The 14,045-nt window shown below is 40.3% G+C and overlaps 1 protein-coding gene across 1 annotated transcript in view; it reads left to right on the plus strand.

The window, feature by feature from the left end:
* Positions 1-14,045, plus strand: part of SZT2 (SZT2 subunit of KICSTOR complex) — a 127,940-nt gene that overhangs the window by 16,808 nt on the left and 97,087 nt on the right. The window contains exons 6-10 of the mRNA XM_063427658.1: positions 607-745; positions 2,316-2,422; positions 3,354-3,564; positions 4,050-4,220; positions 5,369-5,594. Of these exons, the coding sequence (XP_063283728.1) occupies positions 607-745; positions 2,316-2,422; positions 3,354-3,564; positions 4,050-4,220; positions 5,369-5,594 (854 nt within the window). The remainder of the gene's footprint in view (positions 1-606; positions 746-2,315; positions 2,423-3,353; positions 3,565-4,049; positions 4,221-5,368; positions 5,595-14,045) is intronic.

Here is a 14,045-nt window from a genome sequence, read left to right on the forward strand (position 1 = left end):
ATATAGAAATAAAATAATAAACACCATGTACAGTAAATTAAATAAAAAATTAACTTCACTTTACCTGTAATGATGAGAGTTGATGGCATAAGTGGAAAGGAGAAAATACATTTTGGCTAATCAGCACCTCCTCCTAAAGATGCATTGAATCAATGCTTCTCTATGAGGAAAATTCATCGTCTCCATGCAGAGCATGGAGATGCTGACGGCAGTGCTGCCTACTGTGCAGCACTGCCCCAAGAAGCACATCCAGTGGCCACTTGGAGGTGTCACTAGGGGACAATGTAAACACTGCCTTTTCTCTGTTTGCATGAAAATGCCTAAAGGCACTAATTATATTCACCAAAACAACTACATTAAGCTTTAACAGCCCTGATTACCCTGCTTTGCCAAAACTATACAGACATTTTATCTAAAGACTACTGAAAACATAATACAAAAATATACTGACTCTGATGAAAGTATAAAATACACTGAATTTGATAAAATAACTTTGGAAAATATAATTGGAAAAATTATTATATCGTGTGATCTGTCATCTAAGGGAAATATGGCATTACAAAAAAAAAGGAGGCTAATGTGTGTTTATTTTCTTTCTGGATAAAGGATTGCATCCCACAGTATGGTGATCAGCCAATTGGTTGCAAAGGGGGAGTTTCCATGGTAACTGCTGACATTGGACTTGTTAGCATGATACGACAGGGAATTCTAGCATTGCAGCTGCTGCCTGCTAACTCCACTGCAGGTGAGTGAGACTCTGTGTGAAGGTGAGTGAGACTCTGTGTGAAGGTGAGTGAGACTCTGTGTGAAGGTGAGTGAGACTCTGTGTGAAGGTGAGTGAGACTCTGTGTGAAGGTGAGTGAGACTCTGTGTGAAGGTGAGTGAGACTCTGTGTGCGTGTGTAGGCGAGTGAGGCACTGTGTGCGTGTGTAGGCGAGTGAGGCACTGTGTGCGTGTGTAGGCGAGTGAGACACTGTGTGCGTGTGTAGGCGAGTGAGACACTGTGTGCGTGTGTAGGCGAGTGAGACACTGTGTGCGTGTGTAGGCGAGTGAGACACTGTGTGCGTGCGTAGGCGAGTGAGACACTGTGTGCGTGCGTAGGCGAGTGAGACACTGTGTGCGTGCGTAGGCGAGTGAGACACTGTGTGCGTGCGTAGGCGAGTGAGACACTGTGCGTGCGTAGGCGAGTGAGACACTGTGTGCGTGCGTAGGCGAGTGAGACACTGTGTGCGTGCGTAGGCGAGTGAGACACTGTGTGCGTGCGTAGGCGAGTGAGACACTGTGTGCGTAGGCGAGTGAGACACTGTGTGCGTGCGTAGGCGAGTGAGACACTGTGTGCGTGCGTAGGCGAGTGAGACACTGTGTGCGTGCGTAGGCGAGTGAGACACTGTGTGCGTGCGTAGGCGAGTGAGACACTGTGTGCGTGCGTAGGCGAGTGAGACACTGTGTGCGTGCGTAGGCGAGTGAGACACTGTGCGTGCGTAGGCGAGTGAGACGCGGTGTGTGCGTGCGTAGGCGAGTGAGACGCGGTGTGTGCGTGCGTAGGCGAGTGAGACGCGGTGTGTGCGTGCGTAGGCGAGTGAGACGCGGTGTGTGCGTGCGTAGGCGAGTGAGACGCGGTGTGTGCGTGCGTAGGCGAGTGAGACGCGGTGTGTGCGTGCGTAGGCGAGTGAGACGCGGTGTGTGCGTGCGTAGGCGAGTGAGACGCGGTGTGTGCGTGCGTAGGCGAGTGAGACGCGGTGTGTGCGTGCGTAGGCGAGTGAGACGCGGTGTGTGCGTGCGTAGGCGAGTGAGACGCGGTGTGTGCGTGCGTAGGCGAGTGAGACGCGGTGTGTGCGTGCGTAGGCGAGTGAGACGCGGTGTGTGCGTGCGTAGGCGAGTGAGACGCGGTGTGTGCGTGTGTAGGCGAGTGAGACGCGGTGTGTGCGTGCGTAGGCGAGTGAGACGCGGTGTGTGCGTGCGTAGGCGAGTGAGACGCGGTGTGTGCGTGCGTAGGCGAGTGAGACGCGGTGTGTGCGTGCGTAGGCGAGTGAGACACGGTGTGTGTGTGTGTGCGTGTGTAGGCGAGTGAGACACGGTGTGTGTGTTTGTGTAGGGGAGTGAGACACGGTGTGTGTGTGTGTGTGTGTGTGTGTGTAGGCGAGTGAGACACGGTGTGTGTGTGTGTGTGTGTGTAGGCGAGTGAGACACGGTGTGTGTGTCTGTCTCTCAGGGTGTTGCTGGATTCTTTTGGCAAAATGTAAGAAATTCTGGTTTGGTGGATTTGATTGCCAGTGCTGGGTTAGAAACCTTGGACTTCCTTGCTCTTTCTGCAGGCATCATTGTAATCACGGACGGTGTAACTAGCGTTCCAGATGTTGCGGTGTGCGAAACCTTGTTAAACCAGCTGAGAAGCAGTACCATCGCTTGCTCTTTTGTACAGGTACACTACTCTACCCCACACTACCCCTGTCTACACTCTCTTCCTCTCACTGCACACATCCTGAATATTACAGGCTGACCATTATTATTATTTATAAAGTGCCAACAAATACCGTAGCGCTGTTAAATAGGTGGTCTAACAGACATGTATTTGTAACCAGATGAGTTGGACACACAGGAACAGAGGGGTTGAGGGCCCTGCTCAATGAGCTTACATGCTAGAAGAGTGGGACATAGTGACACAAAAGGTAAGGGTAGGGTAGAAAAGTAGGTTGCTAGGATAGTATTCACTGAGGGCTTAGTGTTTTGTTTTGATGACAGTTGCAGGAGAGGATTCGGGGTCTGGGGAGGGAAAGCTGTTGACAGTTTAATTGATATGCTTTCCTAAAGAAGTACGTTTTCAAAGAGCTCTTTTTTTTTTTTTGAAGAAGAAGTGAAGACTGGGTGAAAGTGTAACAGAGAGGGTAGGGCGTTCCATAGGAACGGTGCAGCCCTAGAGAAGTCTTTAAGGCGAGCATCAGAGGTGGAAGTACGAACAGAGGTTAGACGTAGGTCTCCGGCAGAGCCTAGGGGCCTAAATGGGGCATATTTGTGTATTAGTGACGATAGGTAGGTTGGAGCAGCATTATGTAGAGATTTGTAAGCAAGTGTCAGGATTTTAAATTGAGTCCTATGTCTTACGGGAAGCCAATGTAGGGACTGACAGAGGGAGGAGGTGTGTGCGGACAGCAAGCTGATTCATTATAAACTGTAACGGGGCAAGCCTGTTTCTCCATTGAGGAATGTCTATCAAAAATATTTCTTCAGGGCTGTAATAAACCACTGTGGCCCTGCATGATAATTGTGTTAGAAACGTGTCTGACTAAAGTTGACATCTGTTTTATCTGCAAATGAAAATCCATTTTATTCTGGACATTTTCCCCTTGTTGTAGGTTGGCGGCGTGTATTCCTATGACTGTAGCTTCGGCTATGTTCCTAATGTAGAACTGATGAAGTTTATTGCCATGGCCACCTTAGGATCTTACGTTTCTTCCTGCCCAGAACTGGAACCAGGATTGCTTGATATAAATGTCTACCACAAGTCTTTACTTCTGTATTCCTTCCTCCGGACCGGGGAAGCTCTAAATCCAGAGTATTACTGTGGTGAGAGCGTTCATAGTACATTTGTGCAATGTTTAAAAGAATACCTTTAACTGTGTTTATTTTAGAAAGCATATCCAGTAACCTCTCCCTCCCCTTTTGGAATTTACCGATATTGTCCTTTTAGAGTTTATGTCGGTCCCTTGATACATTTTATTGTATATGGTACATCGTTTATTTAAAGATACACTCCAAGGACCAATACAGCTATTTCTTAATATAGTGGTTTTGGTGCATAGCTGTTGTCCTTGACAAATGTAAATATTATAATTTGTGAGAAATGGCAATGTTTACATTTATCAGTCAGAATGTCACTAGTGGCTGTCAGTCAGACAATTAGTCTCTTTGGTTGATGGCCACTTGATGCTTTTTTAAAGTTTTCATGTTTAGCGTTGGAATGCTTCGAATTGCTTGCCACTTACTTTACACTGGCAGTTCATTTGTTGACGTGACATTTATTATTCACATGTTTTTCTGTGCTTTTACAGGTTCCCAGCACAAGTTATTCAATGAACACTTGGTGTCAGCAAGCACTAATCCAACGATGGCCATGCGCAGACGGAAACACGCTGACAAAGAGATTCACGCAGATATCATTAGTGTTGTGTCGGTCCGGCTCAGGGAGGGCTACAGCGTCCGTGAGCTGCGCATAAATAAAGGTAAGTACTGTTTAGGAGCACCGCAAGAGAGGGAGGTGATGAAGTGCCAATGTTTAACTTTCTTGGTAACCACTGGGACTACTGTAATTGTGATGTACTTTTTCCCATCGCTTTCTTATGTTCTGGTTAATCGGTAACCACTTACTGTGTTAATTACAATCTGGCCACCAGCGTACACTTTACCCACTCTTAATTTCATAATCTCAAGACAGTGGGAGACCTGTTGCAGGGTCATTCACCCTTTGAAATCCTGTAAAACAAACAGTAATAAAGGTGGAGCGACATAATAATTTTAAAATCAAGCCTTCATTGTGTTTACGTATGACCCTTATATCTTTACACTTTGTCTATCAGATGTTCCACAACCTTTTGTTGTATGGTGGCACATTTCCAAGGAACACCTGCTTCAGGTTTTTTGTTTTTTTAACATACTTAATTTCACCAGTTTATAACTGTTTACTTGAATCCCTGCTAATGAGATCAGCATTCTTCTCGCCAAATTAACTTATTAGTTTTAATGATCGGATGGGAGTCCCTATCTTTCAGGTGTTGACTTTATTCAACCTGTTACAGCCCTTTCATGGCTTTAGACTCACTATGTGCCACAGTACGCTGGTCAGGTGGATCCCCAGATGTTGTAGAACTACAACTCCCATGATGCTTTGCATGCCTTTAGAATGGCAAAGTATCCTGGAAGCTGTAGTTCTGGAACATCTGTGGATCTACGTTTTGGGCAGCCCTGGTTTAGCTCTTTCATATCTTCCAGATATTTAATGAGACAAACAGAAGATTTACCTCTTATTAAAAACATTACTTGTTTTTCATGGAGGAGTCTTACACAAAGTTTAAAGGGACATTGCAGCACCGTGGTTGCAGGGACGGATTTGAAGTGTAAAATGCAAAAAAGGAAAAAATTCTGTTTGTTTTTATTTTTGTATAACACATGCAGTTTTTTCCCCCCAAAGAAAGTTGCCTATCTTTTTTTTTTTGCGCTGGGTTTATGAGAAATTTACAGTACAAATATATATACTTGAAAGATTGTGCCTTCCCTCTTGTATATGTGACCATGTTGTATTCTCCATTTCTGTATGTTTTGCATTGTTGAATATGCAAACAATTGTGTGTTGTATTTTTTATTATAATTTAAGGTATTCTCGAGGTAAAACTTGTTCTTCTCTGGAAACACAATATGAGGGTTGAGTACCTTGCGATGTCCCCATGGCCTCTGGATCCTTCGAAGCGCAGTACTAGAGTAGAAGTTGTAATGGAAGGAACCTACGATATACTGCATGATATCAGCTGTACATTGAAAAAACCCATCACCAGTATGTACAGGACCAGTGTCATCAGGCGCTTCTGGAATACCCTTCAAAGGTTAGGAAAGCTTCCCCTAAAATATCCAGAATGGAACAGCTGGTTCATGTTTTCCATAGAAACTTCAATGGTGCCTTGCTGTCTATCTTGAATTTTATAGCTATGCATATTAATCTGTCACTCTATGGATTTTTATAGCTTCTGAACAGACACAGCCCTGTTTCTATTCATCTGTAGAAGCAGGACTCGCTCTGTTTATACACTATATAAATCCATAGATAGATAGATAGAAGCAGGACTTGCTCTGTTTATACACTATATAAATCCATAGATAGATAGAAGCAGGACTTGCTCTGTTTATACACTATATAAATCCATAGATAGATAGAAGCAGGGCTCGCTCTGTTTATACACTATATAAATCCATAGATAGATAGAAGCAGGGCTCGCTCTGTTTATACACTATATAAATCCATAGATAGATAGAAGCAGGGCTCGCTCTGTTTATACACTATATAAATCCATAGATAGATAGAAGCAGGACTCGCTCTGTTTATACACTATATAAATCCATAGATAGATAGAAGCAGGGCTTGTTCTGTTTATACACTATATAAATCCATAGATAGATAGAAGCAGGGCTCGCTCTGTTTATACACTATATAAATCCATAGATAGATAGAAGCAGGGCTCGCTCTGTTTATACACTATATCAATCCATGGATAGATAGAAGCAGGGCTCGCTCTGTTTATACACTATATAAATCCATAGATAGATAGAAGCAGGGCTCGCTCTGTTTATACACTATATAAATCCATAGATAGAAGCAGGGCTCCCTCTGTTTATACACTATATAAATCCATGGATAGATAGAAGCAGGGCTCGCTCTGTTTATACACTATATAAATCCATAGATAGAAGCAGGGCTCGCTCTGTTTATACACTATATAAATCCATAGATAGATAGAAGCAGGGCTCGCTCTGTTTATACACTATATAAATCCATAGATAGAAGCAGGGCTCGCTCTGTTTATACACTATATAAATCCATAGATAGAAGCAGGACTCGCTCTGTTTATACACTATATAAATCCATAGATAGATAGAAGCAGGGCTCGCTCTGTTTATACACTATATAAATCCATAGATAGAAGCAGGGCTCCCTCTGTTTATACACTATATAAATCCATGGATAGATAGAAGCAGGGCTCGCTCTGTTTATACACTATATAAATCCATAGATAGAAGCAGGGCTCGCTCTGTTTATACACTATATAAATCCATAGATAGATAGAAGCAGGGCTCGCTCTGTTTATACACTATATAAATCCATAGATAGATAGAAGCAGGACTCGCTCTGTTTATACACTATATAAATCCATAGATAGAAGCAGGGCTCGCTCTTTTTATACACTATATAAATCCATAGATAGATAGAAGCAGGGCTCGCTCTGTTTATACACTATATAAATCCATAGATAGATAGAAGCAGGGCTCGCTCTGTTTATACACTATATAAATCCATAGATAGATAGAAGCAGGGCTCGCTCTGTTTATACACTATATAAATCCATAGATAGATAGAAGCAGGACTCGCTCTGTTTATACACTATATAAATCCATAGATAGAAGCAGGGCTCGCTCTGTTTATACACTATATAAATCCATAGATAGATAGAAGCAGGGCTCGCTCTGTTTATACACTATATAAATCCATAGATAGATAGAAGCAGGGCTCACTGTGTTTATACACTATATAAATCCATAGATAGAAGCAGGGCTCATTGTGTTTATACACTATATAAATCCATAGATAGAAGCAGGGCTCGCTCTGTTTATACACTATATAAATCCATAGATAGATAGCAGCAGGGCTCGCTCTGTTTATACACTATATAAATCCATAGATAGATAGAAGCAGGGCTCGCTCTGTTTATACACTATATAAATCCATAGATAGAAGCAGGGCTCGCTCTGTTTATACACTATATAAATCCATAGATAGATAGAAGCAGGGCTCGCTCTGTTTATACACTATATAAATCCATAGATAGAAGCAGGGCTCGCTCTGTTTATACACTATATAAATCCATAGATAGATAGAAGCAGGGCTCGCTCTGTTTATACACTATATCATTCCATGGATAGATAGAAGCAGGGCTCGCTCTGTTTATACACTATATAAATCCATAGATAGAAGCAGGGCTCGCTCTGTTTATACACTATATAAATCCATAGATAGAAGCAGGGCTCGCTCTGTTTATACACTATATAAATCCATAGATAGATAGAAGCAGGGCTCGCTCTGTTTATACACTATATAAATCCATGGATAGATAGAAGCAGGACTCGCTCTGTTTATACACTATATAAATCCATAGATAGAAGCAGGGCTCGCTCTGTTTATACACTATATAAATCCATAGATAGAAGCAGGGCTCGCCCTGTTTATACACTATATAAATCCATAGATAGATAGATAGAAGCAGGACTCGCTCTGTTTATACACTATATAAATCCATAGATAGATAGAAGCAGGGCTCGCTCTGTTTATACACTATATAAATCCATAGATAGAAGCAGGGCTCGCTCTGTTTATACACTATATAAATCCATAGATAGATAGAAGCAGGGCTCGCTCTGTTTATACACTATATAAATCCATAGATAGATAGAAGCAGGGCTCACTGTGTTTATACACTATATAAATCCATAGATAGAAGCAGGGCTCACTGTGTTTATACACTATATAAATCCATAGATAGATAGCAGCAGGGCTCGCTCTGTTTATACACTATATAAATCCATAGATAGATAGAAGCAGGGCTCGCTCTGTTTATACACTATATAAATCCATAGATAGAAGCAGGGCTCGCTCTGTTTATACACTATATAAATCCATAGATAGATAGAAGCAGGGCTCGCTCTGTTTATACACTATATAAATCCATAGATAGAAGCAGGGCTCGCTCTGTTTATACACTATATAAATCCATAGATAGATAGAAGCAGGGCTCGCTCTGTTTATACACTATATCATTCCATGGATAGATAGAAGCAGGGCTCGCTCTGTTTATACACTATATAAATCCATAGATAGAAGCAGGGCTCGCTCTGTTTATACACTATATAAATCCATAGATAGAAGCAGGGCTCGCTCTGTTTATACACTATATAAATCCATAGATAGATAGAAGCAGGGCTCGCTCTGTTTATACACTATATAAATCCATGGATAGATAGAAGCAGGACTCGCTCTGTTTATACACTATATAAATCCATAGATAGAAGCAGGGCTCGCTCTGTTTATACACTATATAAATCCATAGATAGAAGCAGGGCTCGCTCTGTTTATACACTATATAAATCCATAGATAGATAGATAGAAGCAGGACTCGCTCTGTTTATACACTATATAAATCCATAGATAGATAGAAGCAGGGCTCGCTCTGTTTATACACTATATAAATCCATAGATAGAAGCAGGACTCGCTCTGTTTATACACTATATAGATCCATAGATAGATAGAAGCAGGGCTCGCTCTGTTTATACACTATATAAATCCATGGATAGATAGAAGCAGGACTCGCTCTGTTTATACACTATATAAATCCATAGATAGAAGCAGGGCTCGCTCTGTTTATACACTATATAAATCCATAGATAGAAGCAGGACTCGCTCTGTTTATACACTATATAAATCCATCGATAGATAGAAGCAGGGCTCGCTTTGTTTATACACTATATAAATCCATGGATAGATAGAAGCAGGGCTCGCTCTGTTTATACACTATATAAATCCATAGATAGATAGAAGCAGGGCTCGCTCTGTTTATACACTATATAAATCCATAGATAGATAGAAGCAGGGCTCGCTCTGTTTATACACTATATAAATCCATAGATAGATAGAAGCAGGGCTCACTGTGTTTATACACTATATAAATCCATAGATAGAAGCAGGGCTCACTGTGTTTATACACTATATAAATCCATAGATAGAAGCAGGGCTCGCTTTGTTTATACACTATATAAATCCATGGATAGATAGAAGCAGGGCTCGCTCTGTTTATACACTATATAAATCCATAGATAGATAGAAGCAGGACTCGCTCTGTTTATACACTATATAAATCCATAGATAGAAGCAGGGCTCGCTCTGTTTATACACTATATAAATCCATAGATAGATAGAAGCAGGGCTCGCTCTGTTTATACACTATATAAATCCATAGATAGATAGAAGCAGGACTCACTGTGTTTATACACTATATAAATCCATAGATAGAAGCAGGGCTCGCTTTGTTTATACACTATATAAATCCATGGATAGATAGAAGCAGGGCTCGCTCTGTTTATACACTATATAAATCCATAGATAGATAGAAGCAGGGCTCGCTCTGTTTATACACTATATAAATCCATAGATAGATAGAAGCAGGACTCGCTCTGTTTATACACTATATAAATCCATAGATAGAAGCAGGGCTCGCTCTGTTTATACACTATATAAATCCATAGATAGATAGAAGCAGGGCTCGCTCTGTTTATACACTATATAAATCCATAGATAGAAGCAGGGCTCGCTCTGTTTATACACTATATAAATCCATGGATAGATAGAAGCAGGGCTCGCTCTGTTTATACACTATATAAATCCATAGATAGATAGAAGCAGGGCTCGCTCTGTTTATACACTATATAAATCCATAGATAGAAGCAGGGCTCGCTCTGTTTATACACTATATAAATCCATAGATAGATAGAAGCAGGACTCGCTCTGTTTATACACTATATAAATCCATAGATAGATAGAAGCAGGACTCGCTCTGTTTATACACTATATAAATCCATAGATAGATAGAAGCAGGGCTCGCTCTTTTTATACACTATATAAATCCATAGATAGATAGAAGCAGGGCTCGCTCTGTTTATACACTATATAAATCCATAGATAGATAGAAGCAGGACTCGCTCTGTTTATACACTATATAAATCCATAGATAGATATAAGCAGGGCTCGCTCTGTTCATACACTATATAAATCCATAGATAGATATAAGCAGGGCTCGCTCTGTTTATACACTATATAAATCCATAGATAGATAGAAGCAGGACTCGCTCTGTTTATACACTATATAAATCCATAGATGGATAGAAGCAGGGCTCGCTCTGTTTCTACACTATATAAATCCATAGATAGATAGAAGCAGGGCTCGCTCTGTTTCTACACTATATAAATCCATAGATCGATAGAAGCAGGGCTCGCTCTGTTTATACACTATATAAATCCATAGATAGATAGAAGCAGGGCTCGCTCTGTTTATACACTATATAAATCCATAGATAGATAGAAGCAGGGCTCACTGTGTTTATACACTATATAAATCCATAGATAGAAGCAGGGCTCACTGTGTTTATACACTATATAAATCCATAGATAGAAGCAGGGCTTGCTTTGTTTATACACTATATAAATCCATGGATAGATAGAAGCAGGGCTCGCTCTGTTTATACACTATATAAATCCATGGATAGATAGAAGCAGGGCTCGCTCTGTTTATACACTATATAAATCCATAGATAGAAGCAGGGCTCGCTCTGTTTATACACTATATAAATCCATAGATAGAAGCAGGGCTCGCTCTGTTTATACACTATATAAATCCATAGATAGATAGATAGAAGCAGGACTCGCTCTGTTTATACACTATATAAATCCATCGATAGATAGAAGCAGGGCTCGCTCTGTTTATACACTATATAAATCCATAGATAGATAGAAGCAGGGCTCGCTCTGTTTATACACTATATAAATCCATAGATAGAAGCAGGGCTCGCTCTGTTTATACACTATATAAATCCATAGATAGATAGAAGCAGGACTCGCTCTGTTTATACACTATATAAATCCATAGATAGATAGAAGCAGGACTCGCTCTGTTTATACACTATATAAATCCATAGATAGATAGAAGCAGGGCTCGCTCTTTTTATACACTATATAAATCCATAGATAGATAGAAGCAGGGCTCGCTCTGTTTATACACTATATAAATCCATAGATAGATAGAAGCAGGACTCGCTCTGTTTATACACTATATAAATCCATAGATAGAAGCAGGGCTCGCTCTGTTTATACACTATATAAATCCATAGATAGATAGAAGCAGGACTCGCTCTGTTTATACACTATATAAATCCATAGATGGATAGAAGCAGGGCTCGCTCTGTTTCTACACTATATAAATCCATAGATAGATAGAAGCAGGGCTCGCTCTGTTTCTACACTATATAAATCCATAGATCGATAGAAGCAGGGCTCGCTCTGTTTATACACTATATAAATCCATAGATAGATAGAAGCAGGGCTCGCTCTGTTTATACACTATATAAATCCATAGATAGATAGAAGCAGGGCTCACTGTGTTTATACACTATATAAATCCATAGATAGAAGCAGGGCTCACTGTGTTTATACACTATATAAATCCATAGATAGAAGCAGGGCTCGCTTTGTTTATACACTATATAAATCCATGGATAGATAGAAGCAGGGCTCGCTCTGTTTATACACTATATAAATCCATGGATAGATAGAAGCAGGGCTCGCTCTGTTTATACACTATATAAATCCATAGATAGAAGCAGGGCTCGCTCTGTTTATACACTATATAAATCCATAGATAGAAGCAGGGCTCGCTCTGTTTATACACTATATAAATCCATAGATAGATAGATAGAAGCAGGACTCGCTCTGTTTATACACTATATAAATCCATCGATAGATAGAAGCAGGGCTCGCTCTGTTTATACACTATATAAATCCATAGATAGAAGCAGGGCTCGCTCTGTTTATACACTATATAAATCCATAGATAGAAGCAGGGCTCGCTCTGTTTATACACTATATAAATCCATAGATAGATAGAAGCAGGACTCGCTCTGTTTATACACTATATAAATCCATAGATAGATAGAAGCAGGGCTCGCTCTGTTTATACACTATATAAATCCATAGATAGAAGCAGGGCTCGCTCTGTTTATACACTATATAAATCCATAGATAGATAGAAGCAGGGCTCGCTCTGTTTATACACTATATAAATCCATAGATAGATAGAAGCAGGGCTCACTGTGTTTATACACTATATAAATCCATAGATAGATAGAAGCAGGGCTCGCTCTGTTTATACACTATATAAATCCATAGATAGATATAAGCAGGGCTCGCTCTGTTTATACACTATATAAATCCATAGATAGATATAAGCAGGGCTCGCTCTGTTCATACACTATATAAATCCATAGATAGATATAAGCAGGGCTCGCTCTGTTTATACACTATATAAATCCATAGATAGAAGCAGGGCTCGCTCTGTTTATACACTATATAAATCCATAGATAGATAGAAGCAGGGCTCGCTCTGTTTATACACTATATAAATCCATAGATAGATAGAAGCAGGGCTCGCTCTGTTTATACACTATATAAATCCATAGATAGATAGAAGCAGGGCTCACTGTGTTTATACACTATATAAATCCATAGATAGAAGCAGAGCTCGCTCTGTTTATACACTATATAAATCCATAGATAGATAGAAGCAGGGCTCACTGTGTTTATACACTATATAAATCCATAGATAGAAGCAGGGCTCACTGTGTTTATACACTATATAAATCCATAGATAGAAGCAGGGCTCGCTTTGTTTATACACTATATAAATCCATGGATAGATAGAAGCAGGGCTCGCTCTGTTTATACACTATATAAATCCATGGATAGATAGAAGCAGGGCTCGCTCTGTTTATACACTATATAAATCCATAGATAGAAGCAGGGCTCGCTCTGTTTATACACTATATAAATCCATAGATAGAAGCAGGGCTCGCTCTGTTTATACACTATATAAATCCATAGATAGATAGAAGCAGGGCTCGCTCTGTTTATACACTATATAAATCCATAGATAGAAGCAGGACTCGCTCTGTTTATACACTATATAAATCCATCGATAGATAGAAGCAGGGCTCGCTCTGTTTATACACTATATAAATCCATAGATAGAAGCAGGGCTCGCTCTGTTTATACACTATATAAATCCATAGATAGAAGCAGGGCTCGCTCTGTTTATACACTATATAAATCCATAGATAGATAGAAGCAGGACTCGCTCTGTTTATACACTATATAAATCCATAGATAGATAGAAGCAGGGCTCGCTCTGTTTATACACTATATAAATCCATAGATAGAAGCAGGGCTCGCTCTGTTTATACACTATATAAATCCATAGATAGATAGAAGCAGGGCTCACTGTGTTTATACACTATATAAATCCATAGATAGATAGAAGCAGGGCTCGCTCTGTTTATACACTATATAAATCCATAGATAGATATAAGCAGGGCTCGCTCTGTTCATACACTATATAAATCCATAGATAGATATAAGCAGGGCTCGCTCTGTTTATACACTATATAAATCCATAGATAGAAGCAGGGC

Source organism: Pelobates fuscus, chromosome 7, assembly GCF_036172605.1.
Source record: "Pelobates fuscus isolate aPelFus1 chromosome 7, aPelFus1.pri, whole genome shotgun sequence".
Classification (NCBI taxonomy): domain Eukaryota; kingdom Metazoa; phylum Chordata; class Amphibia; order Anura; family Pelobatidae; genus Pelobates; species Pelobates fuscus.